Source organism: Convolutriloba macropyga, chromosome 8 (assembly GCF_964194025.1).
Source record: "Convolutriloba macropyga chromosome 8, txConMacr16.3, whole genome shotgun sequence".
NCBI lineage: Eukaryota > Metazoa > Xenacoelomorpha > Acoela > Convolutidae > Convolutriloba > Convolutriloba macropyga.
Window position 1 is genome coordinate 54,456,048 of NC_134475.1, and position 27,955 is coordinate 54,484,002.

Genomic DNA, 27,955 nt, shown 5'->3' on the forward strand with positions numbered 1-27,955 from the left:
TCATATTAAAATTAAAAATGTTTCCAAACTTTTGACGAAATTAAATTAAGCTACTTTCGAATTTCACATTGTTAATTGATGCGTATACCACGAACAAAAAAAAGACATTTTATTATGAATTCTGAGTGATGACGAACCGGATGTGTTTCACTGAGAGAAGTTTACATGATGCAAAAAAATTGAAAACAGTATTGATGCAACATACAAAACCGACGTTTTGGTCCATGTAGATAGAAACAAAATCACTTACTTCATTCAGCATAAGAGCTTGACACAACAACCAAACACTAAATTTAGTGATATTGAAAATACGCATCATATAAATCAACTCTTAGCACATAATACTGCAGGTAGGACAAAAGATAAACCTTTTTTTCTTAAATCCTAGAGATGTTTTAATTATTTTACCAATTGAGCTATGGTTTTTGCGTATTGCTTTTATCGTAATAATACACAAACGTGTTGAGTAAACTAATGCAGGATGTTGAATGTTTACAAAATACACAATTGATTAAAAGTTTGGTTTAAAAATTAGACACAGGCCCGAGAAAAAATAATTTATTACAATGAAAGTTGATCTCCTGCAAGTTAATAATTCATTCACGAAACACACTGTAAAACCGATATACTTTCGCAAATCAGTTAAAAGTTAAAATATTTACTTGGCACAAAACAACAGGTTTGGGTTTTAAAAACCTTCATTAGCATCAAGAACTGTGCAACGATAATAAATGCGCCGTGACTCTGTTTTTCAACAAATTTTTCGTAATTGGATCAATTGCCATTTGTCTCAAACATTGTTGAAATTAGTGCACTTAATCAGTGTAGTATATGCCATTTTGATAGTCTACCCATAGGTTGTTGGTCATGGCACTATAATAAACCCACGCTTTTGTGATCACTGGTATCTGACAAAAAAATAAATTCGATCAAGTTGCATTAAAAAATGAAATTGATGTAGAAGGAAAAAAATCTCTATTTGTCAGTTTCTGAGCAAAAACGGTCAAACAAGGTTACAGTGATATCCAAAATCTAAGCAGCGAATACAAATCAGATGGAAAAACTAAACGTAAATCGGAAACAATGCATTTTTTCAAATTCTGCTCTCTATCATTTTGTCAGGAAAAACCGAAGCAGCATTTTTTTAATAAAAAAGTTAATATTATGGGACTTTTGTACTAAAACGCACCCACATACACACATAAATACACACACAAACACACACATACACACACGCACATTCATTGTAATTTTGCGTTAGCCAATTGAGACTGCTTCTCCGACTAAGACTAGGCATTGATCAGTTGACATTAGACCAAAATTTATATGTTCGATGTCGACAAAAATCAACGGGACGTCTGGCGGGTATCTCATCACAAGAATTACATTAAAAAAACAACTCATTATTTTTCACTGTCAAAACATCAGAACCACGTCTACAGCCTCTTGGATTTTAGCATTTAAAATTTTTCCCCGTCTAGAAACGTTCTTGGTTTTCCATTTGAATACACTATCGTTTCCAAGATCTTGAGTGGTTTTGCAAGTTATCTGTATTTTTCCCAAGAAACCAGAAACCTCAAAATTCACTTTAATTGTCACAAAAAATGGGTGCCTTGCATTTGTTCAAAAACTATTTTTTCCCCGTTACAAACTTGTAACACGCTTTCTCAGATCCTGGCAAAATTTTGGCATGATTTGCTGTATTTTGCCATTGTTATCGTGACTTGACAGACGACCAAACAAAATATCGAAAAATTTGTTTAATTTACCAAGAAAATCGACCCGTTTGTATTGTACTACAAAAAATGGGTGAAAGGCTCATCGTTCAATTTGACGTCAATTTTCAAAGTTTTAGTTTAGTGTAATTTTTATCCATGCCGTCATTTCGCCTTTTTTGTAACAGATTCTTTTTCTTTCGTGGAGTAACTTTTCAATTTGTCCGAAAAAAAAAATTTTTCAGGAAGAAAGAACTTGACAATTTTTCAACAAGAGAAAGTTGATAACATTTTTGAAATCTCCGCTAATAATTCGACAATTCCTCTGCCCACCTATTTTCTTTCTGCATTTTTTAAGAGATATTTTGCCAATAGACAAAAACTGTACCTTTAACCATGCATTTTTTTTATATATCCTGAAATGCACTTTCAGTTTGAAGATCCAAACTAACTGTGCAATTTAGTAAAAACTTCTTTTAGTTGCACGTATGTTTCAATTTTAAGAATTGGCGCAATTTAACCGCAAAAATTGGAAAACAATCTTCTAAATGCAACTTTTATATCCGTACAACTACCTACTAACTGCAGAGTTTTAATCATTTTTTCAATTGCTTTTAATGCTTTAGATCAATCATTCCCTGTTCTCCAATTTGAAATTGTCTGTTTGTTGTATCCTTTGTGACGTGAGGTCATCTAAGAATTTTGAGTTGCAGTGGGCTGGTCATATTTGATAAAAAGTGCTTTTCAAAACAGTTTTCGTCTGCAGTTTTTACTTTGGTTAGAGTGGCAGTATTGTTTTGGAAACGTGGTCTCCTCAATAAAGTGTTTTTTAAGCACTTAGTCTCATGTATATTTCACAATACTCACATCTTTCCAGAAAACAAATTTAAAAATTAATTTGTCCCTTAATATGAAACAACCTCAGATTTTAGATTAGATTCTGACCGGGCAAACACTTGATAGCAAGATAATTTAATTTATTTATTGCCCAACAAACCCGTTAATCACAATAATGCTGAAAGTTAATGATGAAAGTTGCCTTAGTTGTTCATAACATTCTTAGCTTTTTTTCATTTATAACCATATAAGTTCGAAATTGATGTTGCATTGCTTCTATTTTCTTCCGCTTCTGTTTTATTAACTGTTTTTTGGTATAATTTTTTTGCCTTTCTTTTGTATATTTCTACTAATAAAATCATTACCACTGGCCAGTTATGTTCAGTTTTAAGTTTTATCTAAATCACCACACAGCCACTTTTTTTTGGTTTCAAAGTGTATTTCAAAGCAGTAATCATTACGGTTATACATAATGAAACGACTAAAATATTTCATTAACTTCATATTTCTTTGACTTTTATTTGCTTCATTTGCTCGTTTTCAGACAACATCAAACGCATAAATTTCTCTTTTCATTAATTTAGCATCGAAACTTCAATAAAACTCGCATATGGTTGTGTGTTTTATCCAATCTTCATCTTAAAAGCTTTGATGTAATCTGAAATAAACTTTTAAGCTGAGATAAACTATAAAGAGTGGTATGAAAACATTTAAATTCTTGTACTTGACCTTGACGTTAAAGGTTGTGATCAAGATTTGTTACAGTTAACTGAAACACTCGATATCGCAGTTTGGAGAATAGTTTTGATAATTTAGGTTTCAATGGAGTGTCATTTTGAAGTATATAAACTGATAATACAGGTTTATTTGTAATGTAAATATAATTAATAATCCACAAAGTCAATAAGATAACGGTTATAATCAAAAGGTATTCTTTTAGATATCGAACAAAGAACGACGTCTAATATTGTCATGATTTCTGTTAAAAACATTTTAATCAATCAGTTTTGAGAAACTTTATGGTCTTAAATAGAACAATAAAAAATTGCCTTGAAAACTCCAGATCATCTTTTTATCATTATTGAGCAAATAGTTTTGGGGCGTAGAATAACAAACGAAAATTTCAACTTGATTTAGGGGACTAAAAAAGGTATACATTTTGCACATTAAGATATGAAGAGCGAGCGATAGGATGTTAAATTGCAAAGCTCTGCTAAAGCTAACTTTTAAAAAGGTACCTGGGAACTTTCTCAGACCTCTGAATCTTCATATCTTTTTTTTTGGTCTGATGAAATCTATAAGGCTCATCATTTCATAGATAATTTTTTCGAAAATGTGGGCCTTTGTTTTGCTCTATTACATTGTTTTATCTCATCTCAAAATTGAAACTTTTTCCGAATAGTATTTTATCGTCAAAACACGCACACACACACACACACACACACACACAGAGGTTATATATATATATATATATATATATATATATATATCGGGGTGCACTGTTTTTAAGAGTCACAACATTTCACATGTAAAGGCGTGAGAAAACAATTTTTTGTTAGTTTTTCAATGGGTTGGATAATTTTCAGTTAACTGAAGTGCCTTATCAGCGCATTTCTGCCAAGCTGTTTTGAAGAACAGTGTGCAATTGTTTTTTAATAGAACTTGGCAGAAACAGCGCTGACTAGGCTATTCAGTTAACTTAAAATTGTCCTAGCTATTGAAAAGTTAGCGAAAAAATGATGTCTCAAACTTTTACACTTGCAATGTTGAACTATTGCTTCTTTTTTCTTGGCAAATTGAGTTCGAATTTCCATCGATTGTTTAGAGTTCAATAGTATGACGGGTTTTTTTTCCAAATCTTGGGCATGCTTGGCCATTGACTCAATTTTATTTCGGATTGCTTGCTTTTGTCTTCGCCCCACCTAGTTAGATCTGTAAGACAACAGTAGTTTTGTATCCAACAGGCAATCATTTTTTAAAACACGAATCAATGAGCTATAATAGCACTACCGAAAATTCCGCTGAAAACTATATCATGCAATATGTTTTAGTTTGCAATTAATACGTACAAAACTGGTTGTGCAGTTTTGTTTTTCGTAATATAAAATTTTATCATCATCTTCAAAAATAAGCTGGAAATAGGAGTTCTCTTACCAACTGATTATATTGGGAAAAAACCCAAGCAATTTTAGATTATCACACAAAGTGATTTAATGGGCTACCACAGATAAGCATAACGACTTAGCAAATTCTTTTTAAACTGATTAATGAATCTGGAATTTATCCGTAAGGGTATTTCTTATTCTATCACTTTTTTAATGGCTTCTTCTCTCGCTACTTCATGGGCTCAAGTTATGTTTAAGACTCTTGACGTTCAAGCTTTATTAACAATAGTTGCTTTTTGCACGCTGTTTAGAAGCGACTAAAAACTTTGAGAAGAAAAGATAGTATTTTAAAATTCTATGAGACTTACTCTAATAACTTACGATTTAATTTTGAAAGGTATCGTAAAATTTTTAATAGCCTGTGTATCTCAATAAACGGTCTGAAAACTTTATATCAGAACTTCCAATTTGATGGATTTTGTCATTGCATAAATTTGATGACAATGGAGGTTATTTAAAAAAAATTGCACTCAACAGATTTCTTCAACATTTTTATTGTAACAAGAGCAGCAATTTTTCAACGAATCACAAAAAAAAACAGTGAGATTTTTAGTTTCTTTGATCTGCGGGACAAAACTATGGAGTGAGGAAAACTTCCAGCAGTCAATAACAAATGCAGACCAAGGCAATGCCTAAACAACTTCTCTCGCCCAATATTTAAATCAGTCACCACACTATAAAAAACAAAAAATGAACCTTTCAAATTTCAGAAATTACACATTTTCCCCGCAATTTTTACATCGTAAACGGAGATAAACCAATTGTTGATCAGTGACCTAAACAACAAATGCCGGCCAGCATAAAGGATGAATATGCCGATTTAACTAGAGAAAACGCAATAAAAATGTGAAAAAAATGCAAAAAGTGATAAAATTAAAACTTTTGCATTTCGTGAGATGAATATTGAAGTGAATATTACAGTTGCACACTCCGACGTAAAAATTTGAAAAAAATTCTCTAAAGGTCAAGATGCGTTTGATATTTACTACAGGAAAAAATTCCTACATATTCATATTTGTTGAAATATAAATATATATATATATATATATATATATATATGTATGTATGTATGTATTTGAAAAAATTTATATGTATATATGTATATATGTATATGTATATGTATATGTATATGTATGTATGTAAATATGTATATGTATCTATGTATATATATATATATATATATATATATATATATATATATATATATGCATGTAAAAAATCAACACAAAAAATTTTTTGAAATGCAGACGCTTTTTTACCACAACTTTTTTGGAAAGTGTGGTAATCAATATTTGTATATGTGCACAATAGTATCTGTAGTAAGGTGGGCAAAAATAAATTTTATTTGCAATTTCGTAGGGGCAAAATTAGGAAAAAGAGATTTATACCAACACAGAAATTACTGTTTTTTAATATTTTCCTCGAAAAAACTAAAAATGAACTTTTGAACACTGCGATGCCCTCCGACTTCACTGGGCGGTTATTTTTCATAAAAGCTCAGGTGTGTTGAACACTGAGTATTCTAGAACTGATCGTCACGTCGGCTCACATTCCAGAAGGCGATTTGAATAAATATTATCCGACTTTTTTGTATTCATTTACCACTTTGTCAACTTTTTTATTTCAACTAAGCGCAGCTGTCTTGTTTCCGCATTACCAAAACCCTCATAGTTTACGTTTTTTGCTAAAGTTAAACACGATTGAGACCACTACGCAAGTACAATTGGACTGTGCTGTAGAGAACGCAAAGTTTCTTGAAATTACAAACGCTATTTTTCTGTAAGACTGTTGAGTTGGGTCAATGCTTCCTTGCCTTATCTATGAACAGCCTGGTTTTAAGACGAATAGTTCCATGTATAGATTCTCCTATCAATTTCAAAAATAACAAAAACAGCTTTCTTTTGAGGTTGGTTCCATTTTTATTAGAGCTCTCGAGAACGTGTTTATTATTAACTGCACTGAACACGAAAGTGATAAATAGTTTTGCGGTTTACAAATCTTTCAGGAATTTTAAAGTTGTCTTTGACAAATCTCTGTCTGTGAACTAAAATCTATAACAAGAAATCAATTTTTAAGCTTGTCAATTAGTATCATGCATTTCCATTATAATAGAGGTAAAACAACAAAAAAGCGTAAGTTGAACTAATTTTCCATTGCTTTCAAGATTTTAAGAAAATTTATGGTTGTTTTTCAAAAAAGAATGTAACAGGCCACAGAATAATGAAATGTAGAAATGAAAAAAAAACCTATGAAAACCTATGCTGGAATCTATATGTCAATATGTTTAGCGCAAGAGAAAGTCATCTAATCTTTCGAAAGCTAAACAATCTCAATTTCTCCGGAAAAAAATGTTTCGAAAAAGGAGTATTTTTCAGAGTTACAAAATTTGAGTATAAACAAGTATTTTTAAGAGTCAATATATGAATTCTGTTAACCAACTTTTTAAAAATTTTGCTCCCAGTAAACATCATTTTATGAAGCCTTCAATTTTATTTGACTGCAGGTTGAACAAAAATATTTTAATTGGCTTTTTACGATTTTCTTTCACGTTTTCCTGTATTTTGAAAATCTGTTTTGAACACCAATCTGTCTAAGACAATATGTCACAACGCTGATTGTGTATGACTTCTCCTGAATGACTATCTATCAGATGTTTTCTAGCAGATGTTTTCTAGTGTTATACTTTTTGCTAAGGAGTTGAACAGCTCAAATAAAAACATGAAGAGACAGGAATTTTTTTGGGGGAATGAAAAGTAAAAAAATTATTGAACAGAGCAGGAGTTGTTCAAAAACTGTATCTAATCGTGGAAACGATATTTACATCTAAAGTTATGTTGAAACTGATTAACAATTTTTGACTCTTCTGTTCAATAAACTTTTTTTTCAAATTTTAATTCCACAAAAAGAAAGGCTCAGAAATTGAGTGACCTGAATTCAGGTATGCTAATTATGAACACTAAAAACATAAACTGAATAATATAGTCTGTTTCAAAAATATATAAAACTTAAACTCACACAATCCAAGTTAGATTTTATGGATTCTTTCAATTAAGCTTAACACTAGGAAAATTTAAATGCTTACCATAATGAGTGAACCCTAGTTCTAAATGAATCCTAATTTTAGAGAATTCAAATTAGAATGTTTAATATGTCGGCTGTTGATATTCATTCGCATTGACAACAACAGCAAGTGCCTGAATCAGTGTTAAGGCAACACATGTGACACCTGACTTTTTGTCAAATTCTTTTTCTGTAGACTAATCAGAAAAATTTTGCGACGGTAAACGAGAAAAAAACATTTAAAAGGATACATAAAACGTGTGGCAATGAAACAGAGAAAACATGGCAGCAGGAAAAAACGTGCTAAATTTTCAATTGAAAAATTTTTGTGAAATCTTTGTACCTAGTTCTCCACTATCTTTTGTTAACATCAAGAAAATTTTTTATAAACAGTTTTTTATTTGAATTCTCTACGTTGACGCGGTAGCATTTTTCATATTCTTTTTTGAAATTTGTTGATGGTTGCATTATTAAAATTAATTTTAAAAGCAAGAAAGCAACGTTTTTGAAGTAATTAGCTTCTGATTTCGGTAGATGTATAGATGTTTGAAAATATGATAAATTTTGTATTTCTAAAAGGGATATTCATAAATTTTGTTATCAGTCTAAGGTAATTTTCTACTCGAAGTTTATTCCCTATATAGAATTTTAGCTGTTTTCAGTTTATTTTTTAATTTTTACTAAAATTTGTTGCGCGTGTATTGTCTTCTAAACAATTATGCTTCCGAAAATGTTCCTTTGCGATATATTTTAGATAAAGTTAAATTCTGGAAGAAATGTGAAAATTATATTGAGATATATAACAAAATCAAAATTTTGGATTACTTGGGCTGTTCATTTTTTCAAATTCATTTTTTGTTATCTGAAGCTAATGCTAAGGTAAATATAAGCCTTTGAATACCTTGTTATTGCTTTCTTAAGAAAAGAAACCATATCAAAATTTTTTGTTAATTCTCTCTCTCTCTCTCTCTTAAAAAGAGATTATTTCAATTAAAGCAGTCTAGTTTATAAAATGCGTTTTCTCATGAAATATTTGGCTTACTGTTTGGAAAAATGGGACCAGTGAATTCTCCATCCCGCCTTTTTTGATTTTTCAATGATTTTTTCATCTAGGTATAATAACACGATATTTTTTTGCCAAAAACAAAAATAGATATTGTGCTTAACTTCAGTTGCCGACCAGGTATTGATAGTTTCATAAAATCAACCGGTGTAACAAAAAATGATCTCGGTTAAAAAGTGGCAAGTGCAGCAATGGAAAAAACCATTATCGAATGTTGAAAATTACATTGATTTGTTTTAAACTTTGAGTGCTTTTCCGTCGAAAAAGCTTGATGTTAATATGAAAACATCGTTGAGAGTGTTGATTCTGGAGATCAAGACTTGAGATTCTAACAGTAAATTTTGTAACTTTTGTTCCAAATTTTTCACAAACCCTGCTCGTGATTTCTTGGGAAAAACGGAAAAAAAATGAAAAGGAAAAAAAGGAAAAAAAAATTCATGAGAAAAGAGGGATACAATAGACAGTTTTTTCTCTGTTCTGAAGAATTCTGGTCTGAGATTAATTCGGAGCATTTTTTCAAAATCATAACCAATCTGGAAATTAAGTTTTTTTTTAAAGAAAAGAAGTTTAATTGGTTTTTTATTGAGCCATGTTTTTGAATGCAGTTTCTGAACGCAACGTTTTTGACCTAAGTGGCGACTGAACTCAGCTCAAAAAACAACTAAACAGTTAAAAACAATTAAAACAGTTTGTATTACTCATGTTGATATATTTATTGTTCTAATCACAAAGAACTTTTGAACTTTTAATACATATTTTAAATTGATTTCATACTTAGAAAGTAAATAATCACATTTAACTGATGTGTGGTCAGGTGTATTTAAGGTATATTTTGTTTGCAAAGGCAAAAATTATCACTTGAAACTTCTCTAAGTGTGTTCAAGTGAAAACTTGTCTCATTTTTCGCATTTTTATACTCAGCATTTAATTGTTTCTGCTCGCTGCTCTTTACTTAACGTTTTTTGCCAATTAGTTACGCGTTGAATTATCTTGAGCTTATAAAAATAATAGTTTTTGTTCATTTTTGTCATATTTAGTCAACTATTGGAGCGGATCCAAAATAAACGTATGATTACTTTGCATAATTTTTGAAGCACAAGTCATTTTTGTGGTGCGTTTAATGAGTAAAATACTTGTGTAAAATAAAATATTCTCTTCTCGTTTAATTAAACTTGCAGAGAACATCTGGTGTCGTATCCAGAACAACCAGAACAACGTGGCGACTTCTAAATGAATCTCAATATCTAATAGTCGCTTAATCTCTGCGTGTGTTATTCTGTCATTTATCAAGTCAACTCTGCTCTAACTTAGCTCATGTTTCTAATGGTGATACACACCATACGAAGATATTATTATTAGTACTAACTACGGTTTATAGTTATAACTACATTACTTCAACTTACTTCACCAAATCCTGAATTAAGGTAAGATTTTGGTCAATATTTTGCATACATTGACATTTTTACTGATTTTTCAGCCATTTCAGGCACTATTTTACATAAAGTCCTCAATTTAATTCATTTATTCTATAGATGAGCTCTAAATAGGACAAAATAGTTATCAATTGTTATATAAACAAATATGTATCTTTGTTAGTATAACTTGTGCAACATGCTGACGCAAAGATGTCCCAACTAAAAGTTTTCAAGAAAGTCTCAGCACAATTGTAGACAGAAAAAGAAGTCAAAATCAAATCACATTCAATAATTAACGGAAACCTAAAAACGTTCGCGAAGAACAAAACTGTCCACTAATTCGACGATAAATTTGTCATTGATGATGAAGCTGAATTTGAGAGTAGGAAACCATAGAGATAATTTTAAGATGTTTTCTGATGAGCCCAAAAACTAATCACTCTCTCCTGGGTTGAAAAATATTTGTATCCGCACAAGATTTAATTTTTCAATCAATAAAGTCCTAAATGAACAGTTTTCTCTACAGAGTAAAGAAATTTCCTGTGATAAAACAATGTTTTTTTTCTGTGCGACCGACAATTTAAAAAATTTTGTGTAATAGGCTCAAGTTCTGCGTATATGAAAAAAATATCACACACAATGTAATAGGAAAAAGTCGTGCGCAAATCGTCATCTAGAAAAATAATAGAGGGATCATCTTTCACCTGATTTTCCATGTGAAATGAGAACACACAATTGCAACTTGAAAAGCTATAACAAAAAAACTAATTTTATCGCATAATTTTTTTACGATAAACATGAAGAAATATTTATACAAATGTGTATAGATATATATATATATATATATATATATATATAAATTTTTATATATATATATATATATATATATATATATATTTAAATTTGTATATATATATATATATATTTAAATTTATACATATATATATATATACATTTATATATATATATATATATATATATATATATATAAATATATATATATATATATATATATATATATATATAGAGAGAGAGAGAGAGAGAGAATGATACAGAGAACGAGATATTGAGAGATTGCAAGTTTCCTCCCATTATTACCTTCAGGTTCCAAACTTAATTTCAAGAAAGTGACAATTTTCCAATTAAAATTTGTATACAACTTAGTTTAGTAACGCGTTTGAAATTGTGTTCTTGACATAAAATGAAGATCACTCGATTAATTTAAAATTTTCCGTAATTTTTGTTTTTTAGAAATTGAATAACTATGTTGCAAGATAGTTCTTACTTTGCTTTTCAATTCAATCAAGTATAGCAATTGACGCCAATGATAGTCGATTGATCAAATTTTTTAAGTTGTCTCTTTTTTACTCATATTTATTTTATCTCTGGACCTAAAATTTCCATTTTTCTTTTTCTCCTAATTTTGCGTTGATTTAAGTTATGGCTTCATCAGGGAGTTAATTAAACAAAAGTTATGATTTAAGGCAAATTTTGTTTCATTTAAAAACCCCTTTTGACATGTATTGGTAATTATATCAATCAAAAATAATTGGTTCCATTTAAACGGGAAAATCTGTCAACGTCTTAGTTAGCCTGCAAATCAAACTTTCAACTAGATTCGTTTATTGCCAGAAAAAAAAACAAAAGACACAGGGGGCATGTCACTAAGAATGGGGTGTGTTTTTGCCCCGGCCCGCAACCACAAACAGCTGAACTTTTTTTCTTGGTTTTAAGATAATGTTCGTTAACATAGAATAGTAAGTTCCACCTAGTTGTTATAGATAGCGAAGAACAGATATCTTGTGAGATCTAATTATTTCAATATCAACTTCAAAATTGGCAAAAAAAATCTTTTTCTGATAAACAACTCATATTGTAATTCTCTTTTTTATTTCACAATATTAAACAGAAGCTTAGGTCATAAAACATTGGAAATTCGAGTTAGAATTTTTTAAAAAAAACCATTAAATGCTGTCAAATTTGTTTAGTATTTTGTTTAGGGTATGTTTGGAAACGTTGAGCAGTTTTGTTGTAATTAGAATTAGAAGTCTAACTTGTAAGTAGTGTGTTGTAAAAAAACTAAAACTACTATACTTCGATTGATATTTAGTCACATGTTGACAGCATTAAAGAGTGCTCCAATCAAACTTGAGTTTGATTTTTCTGCCATGCGAAGTCTGATTGCAAATTACCATGGTTTTGATGTACAAAATCATTCAATCTCAGCTTTTGAAAGAAAGCGTTTTAAAAAACATTTTTGCTTTTTTGGCTTTTTTGCCAAGGTTCTTTGTCAAGATTGTATTATTTCAATAATTTTGATGAGCAAACAGAGAAGAATTTACTTTCCCCATTCGTTTTTTGTTGACTTTTTTTTGAGAAAATTGCTTTAACGAAAGGATGGCTAACAAGATCTACTTTCTTTATAGATCGTGACCTAGAACAATTTATTGGATTTTTATTATAGAACATCGCTTTGTTGACGGTTTTTCCTTATTGCGCTGAAGCTCATTAGATTATCCCAGCCTTGACCTCCAGTACAATTCAGTACTGAATCATAGTATTTCAATTCTATATTATATATATATAATAAATATATATAATAAATATATATAATAAATATATATAATAAATATTTATAATAAATATATATAATAAATATATATAATAAATATATATAATAAACATATATAATAAATATATATAATAAATATATATAATAAATATATATAATAAATATATATAATAAATATATATAATAAATATATATAATAAATATATATAATAAAAATATAAAATAAATATATATAATAAATATATAAAATAAATATATATAATAAATATATATAATAAATATATATAATAAATATATATAATAAATATATATAATAAATATATATAATAAATATATATAATAAATATATATAATAAATATATATAATAAAAATATATATTAAATATACACCTTTTCGAAACAGAAAAATATTAAGCCTAGAGCGCAATCGATTTAGTATATTAGTAGTAGGCTCAACAAAAATTATGTTACACGAACTTTTTCTGAGCTTTCTATGTATATTAGAAAAGGTTGTGTGCATTTAAATGGTTAAGAAATATGACGTAATCTTTTCTCGCTTTCAATTTAAATAGTGCTTTAAATAGATTGTTCATTTCCAGCTTTGTTTTCTCGCTGCTCTTTTATTTACTCAGTAACATGTTCAGATTTTTTATAGACAGCATCCAAAGAATCCATAGAAGTCCAAAGGCATTATTAAGAGTCCATAATGAAGCATGGCGACTCATAAACAGTAGGTGATTCGTAAGCTGAAATTTCAACCCAGAGTCCGCCAGAAAGCCAGTAACCCCAGCAATGAATAAAATTTCTTGAGCTTGGTTCAAAAATAATAGGCAATCATTAAACTTTCACAATTGGTCGTCTTTGCTTGGCTAACGAGCTTATTTTCGGACCACAGTGCCATAGCGCATCAGTACTGAAACATTGTATTCAAGTTGTATGTCGCTGGCTCAAAACTGTATCTGTTTTTGTTGAGCTAAAACTAAGACATTCAAATAAAATTCCCTGGGAATCTGAAATAAAAATGGCCCAAAGTTGAAAATTTGTCAGGTTCCAGGCATTCAGCGGGTATCTGGTTTTGCTGGGTATTTTTGTTCTAATGCTAATAAGTTAGTTGCAACGTTTCAATATCTGGAGTCATCGTCATGCTCATTTTTTTTCCTTTTTTAAAACTTTTATTTTTTCATGATGTTCCTATGTACATTATGGGAATCAAAAGAAGAGATGCTCAGTCTTTTTTCAGAATGAAAGTATCTATGAGTAATATACTGCATATCATGATTAGCAAAATGCTCTTAAGATACACTGATACAGTACTGGGCCAACTATATACAATTGGAATACAATGTTTCAGTGCCTATGGCACTAGGGTGCATGATGCGTCGTCATACATATGCGTTGAGATTGTGTAAGACGGTCTATAGTTGATGAAAGAAAAAAAGATTTTGAAATTTTTGCCTGAGAATTTGAACCGAACAAAAAAAATTAGTATCAAAAACATATTTTAAAACATTTCAAATTTCGGGTTTCAAAAATTTCTAGTCAATATTAGGTCAGCATGTAAATTTACGCCATAAAAACCAAACTGAAGTAATTCTTTCGATTAGTTGAAATGAATCAATTGAATTTTCATTTCATAAGAATAATGGGATTATTGAATTCTGTGAAAATTACAGAGAATTATTTTCAATCGTGCCGGCATATACGAATATTGAATGATTTCTTTCGATTGCCGTCTTTCAGCGGCAATTAGTCTTCAGCAACTCTAATTAAATTCATAACAATGACATTAAAATTAAATGTCACTCAACTAGTTTACGTCTTTTATTAATTTTTTGTTTTGGTTTTGATTTACCCGGGTTTGACGCACCTGCAATATTCCAAGAATTACATGTTTATTGCAGCACTGTTGGCGACCAAAAACCTTCTAACTCTATTTGAACTGTATTCAATTGTTTGTTAGTGAAATAAAAGATAGTCCCGACCAATTGTATTTTCAAATCAGATCATTTTGAACTGAATTGTTTTTGGAGCATGATAAATATATTTTATATACCGTCAGTCTTTTTTTATCATCATAACATCTATTAAAATTTTTTTGATCATGCGGAAAAAAATATTTGAGGCGGAACTTCCCATTATGTGAGTCTACAAAACAGGAAGTTGAACTTAATTTTAATTTCGTTTCCTGTGACCTGTACAGTTTAAGCAAATTTCAGTTGAAAAATAATAGATTCATTCTTACAGGCTACCTAACGAGCATGGCCATGAATCCGTTTTCTGGAATTCCCGGGAGCCATAGTGCCAATTTTGCGGGTGGCCATCCTAGCCAGTCAGGTTATCATCACCCACCATTGCCAGAACAGCGCAAGAACCCCTACGCTCTTGGAAAACAATACCAGGAACTGATGCCAGCATTGGAGGCGCTCCAGAGGTATGGGCAGCCACCATCGGAGCAAATGTCGATGCGCAGCTTGATCCACCAGGACTATCACTTCGCGACACAATACGAGCCTCAGGCATCCGCCGTTCCCACAGCACCCAACTTGCAAAAGAACCTGCGATCTCCAAATGTTAACCTATTTATGGCGGGACTGTCCGAAAGCGAAAGACATGTGGTTGCTAACAGGTTGGTGCCCGCGTCAAATTTATCCCCCCCCCAAAAAAAAGCTCAGAAACGGGGTAAAGAGACCACATATTAAGCCCCCCCCCGCGCGTTCTTCACGAAACGAAACTTGAGAGTAGGGATGTAATCTACTACAACTCACTGAGAACTTACTAAAAAAATTATGAAGTTAAAATCTTCCAGAAGTTAGTTGTACAATTAGAATCGAAAAATAAGAAACGTTATAAAAAAGTTAATATATTTGACTACATAATATACTATCTGCATTGGCCCACAATTTATCGTGTTCACTTTTGCTTTTCGAGGAAGATTCAGATATTGCCAGTTGTATTCTATCTTACCAAACAATGAATTAAGAAAATGATTTTTTTTGGCAAATGACAGTGATTTTCTACGGCAAAAAGAGTGGGAAAAAAGATGGAAGGACGGTAAGTCTTGAAATGCTTTAGTTCAAAAAAACATAGTATTCAATATAAAGATTGCAAAATAATTGCGGTGAAATTTATCAGTTAGCAGAATCTTTTCACCTCAATTTCTGGGCATTCTTTATAATGAATACATTGTTTTTTTAGAACTAACGCATTTAACTAACAGAACTAAATTTACGAGTTTCTGGCTTCAACAAATTTTGTGGAAATGCACACGAAACAAGGCTTTCAATTAAGCAATTTTAATTATGTGTGTTTCAAAGCTAATTGAGATCACCACGTCTAATTTTTTATGTAAAACTAAATACTGCTCAATTTTATTTGTAAACTAAATACGATGTTAGTACTTATTGTGCTAAATTAGGTATTTCTAAATTTCCATGGAAGTCTTCAATTGTTTTGAATTTTTCCGTTTTTGCTCCCCAGCCCCAAATACATTATGCACCCCCAATTATAGATCACATGCCATTACTTAGTAAACCACTATGTAAAAATATGGCATGTATGTTGGGGTTTGTGCAAATAATATGCACTTACTAGGCTGGTGAGGGGGCAAACGGAAAAGGTCTTTTTTTAAATTTGTCTATTCAATTACTTGTGTATTTTTCGTGGTTTTTTCTGCAAAACTGTTCCCTAATAATTAGTTGGTATCCATTTGCTCTGAGGATCGCTTCAAATTTGCTTCTAAATGTGTTCTGTTTGACTGCACGGTGGTTGAAACGAATTTAGGAACTACGTTTCAGTTGGTAAATGAATAAAACCTTTATACAAGGTTTATCCGCGGTACTCTGAAAAAATATCCCAAGTCTCTGATAGTACTTTAATGACTTGACTGACCTCTAAGTAGAGTACTCTGAGAAGAGATAGAAAAATGTTACATCAAAATATGGTTCCTGCAAATTAGATTTTTTAAAAAAACTTAGCTATCTGGACATCAGCAGTTAGCAGGGTGAATTTCTTAAAGTGCGTTGATTTGTTTCGTTCTTTTAAAGGCTCTTTGTTGATTTTTGTACATCTGAAAAACTATAGGAAAAGTGATCCGTATTTTTCCATATGGAACGCACTTTTCAACAGTTTTTTATACATTCCTAATAGCATGATGAAAGACTAAATTATTAAAATTCAATTGGATTTTTCTGTGGCGATAATCAACTTAACATGTGAGAAAATGATGAACCTCTCAGTGATTTTTTTGAATGAGTAACTTAGTATATATAAAATAATTACAATAGTTTGACTTTTTGACAATAGCAATCAGACGTTAACAATTTTTTTAAACATCGTGTTCAACTTGATTTCACTAGCTGTTCAATTATTTCTGGCTCACACTTTGATTCTTTTCTCTGATTAAAATGAAGTGTTTGCAGCAATTTGTGTTTTAATTGCTTCAACGAAGCAGTTTTTGAACTCTTTTTGTCAGAGGTTTCCGATATAATGGTTGCATTTTGTTTCTAATTATTTCAATAAATGTTCTAAAATTATATGAGAACTACTTTTGATGCCTAATTGATAACAATTGCGCCTAGTTCTGACTCAACTGCGCCTCGTCTCAACTCAAATCTACCGGTGTACTACTCAGTTTGTCTGTAGTCTCCAGTTATTACTTTGGGCACCTTCTTCTCAATTTTCTAAAATTCTTTGTCTGTGAGTAGATATCAGTTGAACTTTCATTAAAAAATTGTGGGTTGTTAACTAAAATTTCCTGAAAAAAGAGACTAAATAAAGCAATTGCTATTAAGTTAACTTCAAAAAACAATTCTGTAACTTCCACATTTTTTTAAATACTTGAGAAGTATTGAGTTATTATTTGAACCAAAATTTTCATATACTGTTTCCGTGCGATTTATTTTGTTTTAACGGTCAGAAAAAGTCGGGGTTTTCTAATGTTGTTTTTTCCGCTAATCAAAACTTATTGTAAAGGTTTTCATTTTGCGCATTTCATGGCCTAATTCCTGAAAATGACATCCTGATCATCAAATCTTATCTGCTAAGTTTGCAAGACTGATATTCTTCCTATTTTAGCCCGTGTTTTGCAATTTTTCCAGCTAAAGCATTCAATATTGAAGAGATGTTGTACTTTTGCAATGAACGGAATAGTTTTTTTCTTATAACAGTAAATCTATTTTTTACATTCTTCTACCAATTATGTATATATATATATATATATATATATATATATATAAATACACACACACACACACACACATATATATATATATATATATATATATATATATATATATATATATATATATGCAGTCAATAAATTAGAAGTAGCTCTATAAATTTTAAATTTTATAAAATTACTTTTAAACATTTTTTTATAATGTTTAGTTTGATATTTAGTACTTATTTCGAACTCTCAATTCTTACAAACGATTACATATATTTAGCTAATTTTAGCTTTGTCTATGTGACGGTTATATTTATGTCTCTAGCTATTCTCAGGTGGCCTAAACACATATTTAAAGAATTTAAAGATGGGATTTTAGAAGGTAAAATTTCGGCACTATTTATTTTCAAGAACATCTTTTAAACAATTCCTGTTGGTAGAATCCTGCTGGTGATTTTAGTAGAAAATAATAATTCGTCCATGGATTCGCTGGAACAAAAAACCATGAGAAATTTTGGTCTGCTATTATGTTTATCTTCAAAGACTTTGTTTTCGGTTGCCTATATTAACAGTATTGGCTAATAAATGTTCAAACATGATTTAAATCAACCTTGTGATTTATCTAATTAAAGAGATTTGCGAATAATAAGATAGTTTATTCGGAAAAATTACAGTTGAGACATGAAAATTTTTATCTCACACAATTGTAACTTCAACGTTCCAATCGAAAACACTACCACAGGGAAAATTTAAACAAACAGCATTTTGTAATTAAGACAAGTTTATCATTTTTCTCAAATTTTTGAAATAAGGGTTTACCTGACAGGAAGAAGACAATTGTTTTGTTTGTTTTGTGATTTTTCTATCAACAGTTTCCAATTCAAGCTTTGAAGCATCTCTATATGACGCATTTTTCTTGATTTAAATTTAATTGACGTTTTCACGTCATCAAAACAACAACCGTGATCTAAATTATCGCACTTTTTACAGCAGGTGTGGCGCTCTCACAGCTGGATAGGATTCTCTGAAACTTATATGGGAACTAATTGAGTCATTTGCAGACTGCTTATCAATAGAAAGAATCAAACACTGTGGTTTTGTGCGGAGATTTTTTCTCAATAAAACTTTCTGATCTGTCGGCGATGATTTTGTCAATATCTCTTAGCAGTCTTGTTTGTTTGATATTCGCAAACATGAAGGAAGTAGGGTTCTTCGTTTGTACTGTACCAAAAAGAAACGAACGGCAGGAAAACCGCAGGTAAGGTGGCTTTGATATCAAAAACCATTAAAAACAGGCATACTCGTCATTATTTCTAGCCATGTCTCTAACGATTCTCAGGTGACACATTAAAGGAATATATAAATTAGATTTTAGAAGGTAAAGCTTTGGTACAATTTTTTTTTCAAGTTCAAATTTTACCAGAAAACTTTGTCTTCCAGGTTGAACTTATCTCATCGTGCCCACTTTTTACTCGACAAAATGGAAGAATTTTTGGGCTAGCTCAACTTGCTGGCATATGTGGTATCGATTTGAGGCTCTCTGAATCTAAAATTTCATTGCAAAGAGAAATTTAAGAAATTTGCATATTTGGAAAAAAATTTAAATTTTCAAATCACAATTTCAGGCAATTTAGCCTAATTTTGGGTCAAATTTAAATGAAATTTGGCGCAACATTTATTATTTACGTCGCTTTTTTGAGAGTATCTTTGAAAAGCAAGAATTTTATCAATTGTTTGCCGATATAACCCATCCATAACGTGTCCCCGTCCCGTGATCGAACTTTTCATCCAACAATCAGTTTTATATCCTTGTTCATTTCCTGATAAACACGAATATAATCATTTCAGGACTGTCTAATAATGGTTGCTCGTTTAAAACTTTTGGTAAATTTTGAAAAAAATACAAAGATAGTTCATATGGAACCTGCATATCCCCGAAAAATTTTAAGTTTAAGTGATATCATGCACTTTGGCCGCACTACAATTGATTGAACACCAGTCAACAAAGACTCAATCAGCAATTTGTACTTTTTTGGACTACACAGATTTGAAAAAGAAATCAGACACTTTTTTGCCTTTCTGAAAAATTTGATCACCTCTTTGCCTTTGAATTTTTTTTCGTTTTTGTGTCAGTATTGAAACAACAATGAATATGAGTTGTCAGGAAACGTAGCTCCACGTACTCAGTCAGCTATCATTGAATTCCATTAACTTATATTGTTTTTGGTTGCAGTCATTTATTTTTTAAAGAACTACTAACAGTTGTCGACATTTTTGAGGTCAATTGGAAGTCAAATTTGAAGAAGGGGGAACAACTGGTAGCAGAACGGTTAATCACATTAATTCTGCACAGGTACAAAAAACATTAATCTTCAGGGATCTGACAACACTTTCTGATATAAGAGTGAAATCAGATATTCGCGAATTTTAGTTGACTAGTGGTGCTTTGACTGCCGCTTTTAATGTTTTGCCCTTTTCAATATTATGCTTCTCCAAGTCGGTAATTAAAACAAGAAGTTAATTTCATTAGTGTTTAACTTCAACTGTGTGAGTCACTTTTTTGATTCTGATAATTTTTGTCACTTAGAAAATAATTGTTTTGAATAAACTGTTAACATATTCAATTCTAGTTCTCCTAATCATAGTCCTTTTGGCGGCTTTCTCTGATCACCATTAATGATCACAATTCAAAGCTTCTTATTGAAAAATATTGAAAAAAAAACCACTTTTAGTGAATTCAATTTAATTTATGCTCATGGAGATTCATTGTTTAGAAACGACATGTTGTCATAAACAGGGCGTTTATTGTTTTCTTCTGACATGTTTTTTTCTCTATTTTGATTTGTTTTCCTTCCTTTTGATGACAGCTTTGTTGGCCCTTAAAACAAAACAATTTAAGTCAGTTCAGACTTCAATTGTTCCGCTCTTCTATGTTTTTGACAACTTTAACATTGTTTTATCAGTACATGAATTTCACCTTATTCATTTTAAAAAGTTTGTGATTCGTTATTGATGAACAATTCTGCACAAACTAAAATCAATTAAAAATGCTCTCTAGTAAAGTATTTTGTCTTTATTAGCCTTCTTGTACGCACTTTATGGTTCTATTCAATTTGATAATATTTTTGGAGAAATTAAATTTTTAGAATTGATGCTCGTATTAATAAAATTTAGTCCTTTATGGACTTTTAAAACCAAAATACGGCTTGAAGCTACATCTATTTTCTCAGAGAGCCTGTTCGTTTAACCTAATAGATATTTTAGGTAACAAAATCTTCTAATATTTCAGTGATGTCGCAAAGAAACACATCTCTTAATACTTGAAGAAGAATGCTGACTGAGTTTTCCTACATAATTCGTTATTTTTACTGTTGCCTTCTCCTAAATTCTCATATACATTTTTATGCTTTACTTTTTTTGTGTTTTTTGTTATTTTTGAAGCCATAAAAATTAGCATTTTCCGCATAAGTGAATCGACAAATGTTTTGGAAAACGAAATCAAATTCTGAAAATTTTTGTCAGCTCTATTTTATCAAGTGGTGTAAGAGCGTCAGTGGAGTTTTAGCTTATTCTGTGTATTAACTTGATTTTTGATTGCTTTAAAACCATTGGTTTCAATTTATAAATTTGACATGTCTTTCGCAATTATCTAACCCGTTCTGCTCTACCGTTTGCAAAACACGTCCGCAGCCGCGAGTTAAATAATCGAAATCGCTCTTTATTTTGTTCCTGGACTTTTTCTTCTATGTGTGTGATTTTCTCAACTAGATTGGTTCGGTTAATCTAATTTTTCCGCTTGTTTATACAACTGTCTAAATTGCTTTTGACTTCTACATGCCATTTAATTCTTTTGTTTTAACAAAACAACGTTTAGGGTTGTTCTTGCTGAGAAATGTCGAGGGTATGTAAAACTGTTAACTTTGAATCAGAAGTCACCAATCTGACTTTAGAATTGCAATTGTTTTTAGTTTCTCAGAGTTATAGAAGTTAGGTACAACTTGTTTTAGGAAACCTCTTTTGATAATATTTATTTTAATTTAAGTGCAACAAAGTATTCCTTAATTGAAGGTTTCTCATTCATGTTTTTTTGGTTCCTCTGAAAATTCAAATATTTTTCCCTGTTGTTTTCGTTTCAAAACCTTGGCTAAATAAGTTTGTCTTTTTCATAACAGCTTGATTAAAACAATGTTTTGTGCTAACTCTTTCTAATCATATCAAGTTTTGGAATTTCCTTAAGTTGCCGGTGTCTGCGAATGCTCTCATCTGTGAATGCTCTCCTCTGAAACTATAGCAATCAATTGATTTGAGAAATACTTTGAATTCGTTCAATTATTGAGAAATTGGACTGTTTGGTGACAGGTTTTTCTTTCTTTGCAATCCTACAGAAGCTACTGAGTTTTTTCATCTCTTGAAAATGTGTTGCGGCTTATCTTTGACGATTCGCATCGAAAAAGATAGTCTTAAAGATAAGGCTCGATAATGTTAGAAATAGTAAGAAGCAACGGCCCTGTGATCGTGCTTTGACGTCGTTTAAATTGCCCAGGAAATAATAGGGAGCTGAAGCTATACAGAGGCGCTGTTGTCCTTGTGCCTCAATTGACTTCGGGTATTTACAGCAAGGATATTTGACACCGGCAACTTAATAAAATGATTCTTCCTCTTGCCAACTTCTCGTATGCTAACCCGATTTTTTTGATCGGACAATAACTTGATAGATCCTAGTCATGACGAAGGGGGGGGGGGGCGATCAGTTATACATCACATGGTTTATCTGATTTTTTTATTGAGCAGTCCTTTCGTATTTCATTGTTAGATATCTCAATACCAAAAAGGCGGGATGTATTGTTGCGGCAGTACCGTTTACGACCCCCAATTATAATTTACGTTTTTGTTTATTTTACGCACTTTGTGAAAACAATCACATGGGGTGTAAAAGTTATATACCACTAGCAGGGGGGGGGGGACGAAACAACAGATTCGAAAACTTTCTTTGGGGTGTTAGCAGCAATAGCACAAATAAGATGTTTGTTTAGGAATGTGCCAAATACAGCCTATTCACAAGCCAATTTTCCCCAGAAGCCAACGAATCAACTCGGACATGGCGCGAACGTTGAAGCTCTGCGGAAAAACGCAGCCTTGTCTGACCTATTTGTCGCTCCAGCACCTGCCATGTTTTCCGACCTAACTCCTTCGCCCGTGAACAGTGGAGGAAATCCTATTAAACCCAGTCAAACAACAGATGTTTATCAGGTGTACAGGCGGAGTCAACAAGCTGACAGGGTTCAGGATAATCGCAACGATATTGCCCATCTGAGAAACAGTGTACAACAGATGACAAACAGTCAAGTGGCTGAATTGGCGCATCTCCATCTGCAGGCTAAGGCTTCTCAGAACATTGCTACTGAAAACCGGTTTCATCATGAAAGCAGTATTCAAGGGATGACTCATAGCTTGGGGCAGTCAAGACCGGCAGCCACCAGTGTTATTAAATCATTAGAAAGGCAAAGAAGTTTCCATAATCCAGGAGGAATTGTGGGGGGTTCTCAACCAGGAGGTTCACGGGTGATGGCTCCTCCACCTCCTCCCCCGCCTCCTCTAGTGCATGGTAGTAGTGAACAAAGTCGATATAGTGCCTCAGCTCAACAACCTCCACATAGATCCAAAGAGATTGTCGCAGAAACATCTTATTCGATAATGCGACCACCGCCTTCGTCTCACCAGGAATCGCAGCAAACGTCTCGACACGTTCAGAACTCTACCATTATTAATAACAGAACCTCCGTTATCAAATCACCCCCACCGATGCCAAAGCTGATCCACAGGGATGAAATGCCAGCAAAATCGTCCAGTGCTAACTATGCACATACATCAAGTGGCAATATGAGTATGAACAGCGCCAACAGAGCACAATACAGTTCAATAGATTTACAGTCAAAAGCTCGTCTAATGGCGTCTAGCGTTCTGAAAACACATCGCAGCGTCTCGTCCAACATATCACGCGGAAACCATATGAGGTCCTTAACTAGTTCACCCACCAAAACAGTGCAACATCACCGGACGTCACAAAAAGAATCCCCGCCTTTGGAACCATTGGATCTCTCAATGTCAACTGCTAGAAAATTAGAGGAGTCGGAAAAGGCTAGACAATTGTCTGCTCCAAGAGCAAGTTCGCTTCAGTTGTCCCAATCAACTGCCTATAAAAATCCTGATGAAACCGTCGATGAAGATGATGATGATATTCTCTGCCTTGATGACGTCAAAGTTTCAAGCAGTCAAATTCCTCCGAGTTTTAAGAAACCAGAACTGCCGCCTACAAAACCCGAAAGACCCATTGAAGATAAAGAGTCGCCAAAGAATGATGTCAAGCTGGCGAGCATCGACGAAATGATACGCAATGCCCTGGCCTCAACTGACATCCGAAATTTGATAAACCCAGCCAAATTCGAACGACAATTCTATGCCAATAAAAATGAATCTAATTTGAAGCCTGGTGAAATTTCTAATCGTGCTGATCTGAACGCATCCTCAGAGCAGTCCAAACTGGCTCGTCCGGAATTGGTAAAGGTAACTCGGGTCAAAAACCAGTCTAGCGTGCCGAAAACATGCGGTGACTTGCATCATTACGGGGTGCCAATGCACAAAAAAATTAAACCCAGACCTCCGAAACCCCAGGTGTTTAAGCTTCAATTACCAATTGCAACATCAAATCCGGTTTCTGCATCTTGTAAAACTTCAGACGAAAAGTTCCGTCAGCCTTTTTCAATAATCAAGTTCAAAACTGATAAGGCCTTTACTAAACAGACCGAAGGAGTTTTGCTTGTCCAAACCGATGAGCCGAAAGATAGTGAAAAGGAGGAAAATAAAACAGAACAAAATAGTCATTCGGAAGAAAAGAACGAATCTAAACAGGAAGCCGCAAAACCGAACGAGAAGGTTATTGGCGATTTTGTGTTTATTCAAAAATCAGAACCTACGAAGATTCGCGGACCAGATGTTAAGTCATCTGAAAAGGGAGCGGTCTCAACATCTCAGTTTTCTGCCAAGAAAACGGCAGAAAAACCAGGGAAACGCACAACAATTGAAAGTACTGCTGTTTGTGAGCGCAATGAAGTGAGCTCTGAACATTGTGAAAACGGAACAAGTAAATCAGACATGGAAATGGACGCTCTGAACTTTGCCTCCTCAGATTTGAAAGGAAAAATAATATCAGATGATGAAATTGATCAGAACAAAAGCTCGAGTCATACAAAAGATACTGAATCGGTAGAAAGTATTAGTATGGAGACCGAGATGACATTTTCTGAAGAAATTTTAGAAGGGGAAGTTGAAAATTTTATTAACCAAGATGATGAATTTACTAACTATGTTGCACCAAAACAGAGGAAGAAGTCACAAGACAGCGCTACAAAATCACAAAGTTCTAAAAGCGCAAAGATCGTAGAAACTGATTCAAATGCTTTTGACATTCAGCACGAAATAGATGCCGATGAAAAGCAAGAATTGAAATTATCTCAAGCCGAAGTTGTATCAAGTGGCCTTTCAGAACTGAAAACTGATCTCAAATCTGAAGAACATCAGAGGGTAAATGTGGACAGTGTATTAGTAAAGAAGATTCAAGTGGCAGAAGCCAAAAAGAAAAATAAACATCGCCTCAATTTCGACAGTGTCAAACCAGATAGTCTCAATATGATGAAGAAAAAACACAAAAGATTAGGTAAGAGAGATGCGAAAATTCCAACGTGAGATCTTGATTGCCTACAAACAAAATTTGGCATATATATGTATGTATATTGTATATTTATACACAATTTGCTTTTCCAAATGTCTCGCTGGGGAGTACACTATTCACGTTTGACTTTTTGATGTTGTTTGCTCTCTCATGCAGAGTTTTATTCAGCTGATCTGAATTGATTTTTCAGTTTAAATATTTTTGGTGGTCTAAATAAAATCAGCCCCATAGTGAAGTCACCTCCGCCTCTTGTCTAGTAAACTCGAAATTAATAAATTGTGTGATAAAATATATGCTATTAATAAGTTAATTTATTCGGCGTGAAATACTATTTCAATTATATAATACCAAGATTAAAGAGTTGAAAATCACATTTCGAGCACGTTAACTCGCATCGTAACTCATTACAGGTGTAAATATTGCACTGTTTAAGGTCAAAAACCTGCAGGTGGCAAAAAGGAAAGTCTGTCAGCCCAAATAGCCAAAGCGAAGCGGAAACTGGAGCATAACTTATTCGGATTCCCCGATTCAGCACTTTCAAATGGAACCCCATCTTCATCTAAACCAAAAGGTGCAATCAAGCCGCCTGGAAAGAAACAGAAGAAAGAGGCAGAACGCCTGTCTGTTATTGTAAAAGAGGAAGCCGATTCAAATGAATCACAAAACACAGAGATGACGTCACCGCGAAGCAGTGCAATGGATCGAGCCAAAAGGAAAGCGAGTTGTAAGAGGAGTCAAGATGATGAAGATTTAAAGATGTTTCTCACACCCAGTGCAATCAAAGAACAGGTAGTCATTATCATGCATCGTTTTCTCCCTTAATGTCTTATAGGTTTTAATACGTTTAAAGATTTCCAAGTCCTGATAAAAATATGTACCATTGTCTTTTTGTTACTGCTAAATGTGTTTTTGTTCCTGACTCATGAGGTAAAGAGCAGTATTCAGGCCTGTTTTTTAGTACGATTGTTAAAATTCCTCAAACGGTACACCAAAAACCGTAACAACAAAATATGTATGTGAACAAAAATGATTCATAAAATTGCAGTTGCAAACTTCCGATTATAAGCGAGGAAAGAGTAAAGATTTGCACGCATAAAAAATTCACGCACAAAAAAATCTAAGATACGCCCCCTCAAAATTAAGCTTCCCCGTCTGTCCTTTGTCCTTTGAGAACAATTCGTCTGAATTTAATCAATGTAGATTGGAGAGTGGATAGAAGCAATTACTGTTTTTTGTCTAACTCATTGAAAGGGGAAGTTGAAAAGAAGGAACTTTATTGAAATACGAAAACAGAAGTTTTTTAATTGTTTGATTATTTGTTAAGGATAAATAGAATAGTTCAATTTGCGATTTCATAGCGCTGGATATACGACTAGCGTTAAATTAAATGTCTCCGTAAATTAAATGTTTCTCTAATTTACAATTTTTTTTGCTTCTCTAATCAATAGGCGGAAGTTTTTTTTACTAACAGTAGATGAAAAGTGCGCTAAATTGGTAGTATTTTTGCTCCTTATCTTACTACATTAGCTCTAGTAACTGAATTTCAAAATCCCGCAGTAAATTTATTGCCGTGCTAAATACCCCATCCCTCGGCTGAAGCTGAAACTGCTACTATAGAATTGAGCCACCATTAATCATTCGAGAAAAAGCCGTCCATAAGCGGTCCGTTATGTTCTGGTAATGGGTTGTTTGATCTGATGAACTGTGTCGACTAAGGAGCGAGAAAGTCATTAAATGCTGGTTACATCAATACTTTTGTATATAGCAATACGCACTTACGCACCAGAGTAACCTTATGCCTGGACATTAAAATCTGATTGGTATTTCTATAACCCCGGGATGAAATCGAGTTCCAAGCAGCTTATTACTAAAAACTTTAGTAGCCAGTTTAATACTAACATTCGAATGAAAAGTGTGTCCAATTAAATGGTCTAAAATAAGGTCAATTGAAGGATCTTAATGAAATTATTGCTCCAACCCTGTGCAAGCCACCAACTCCCACACCAGACCAAATTAGATTGCAGTAAAAACTATTTAGCCCCACTAGTTGTCGAGGGCAGTTTGTAGATGTTGGGCGGTTGTTTTTTACCCTTGTTCAAAACGTGGTTAATTAACAGGTTGGAACACGCTACTGGTCACTATTAATTAAAATCTGCTTTTTCTCCATTCGTGCTTTCAATTTCAACTGAATTGCGGACGTGACGTCATTTTTGACTCTTAGTGGAGCCATTTTTA

The 27,955-nt window shown here is 32.5% G+C and overlaps 1 protein-coding gene across 3 annotated transcripts in view; it reads left to right on the forward strand.

Annotated features, from left to right (window-relative positions):
* LOC142344833 (uncharacterized) overlaps positions 1–27,955 on the forward strand; it is a 117,675-nt gene that overhangs the window by 65,963 nt on the left and 23,757 nt on the right. For 2 of the 3 annotated variants that reach the window (XM_075396819.1, XM_075396820.1), the window contains exons 2-4: positions 15,072–15,453; positions 23,025–25,705; positions 26,154–26,509. In XM_075396819.1, the coding sequence (XP_075252934.1) occupies positions 15,072–15,453; positions 23,025–25,705; positions 26,154–26,509 (3,419 nt within the window). Of the gene's footprint in view, positions 1–10,100; positions 10,265–15,071; positions 15,454–23,024; positions 25,706–26,153; positions 26,510–27,955 lie in introns of those variants that run through there. The other variant, XM_075396821.1, reaches the window with a different exon arrangement.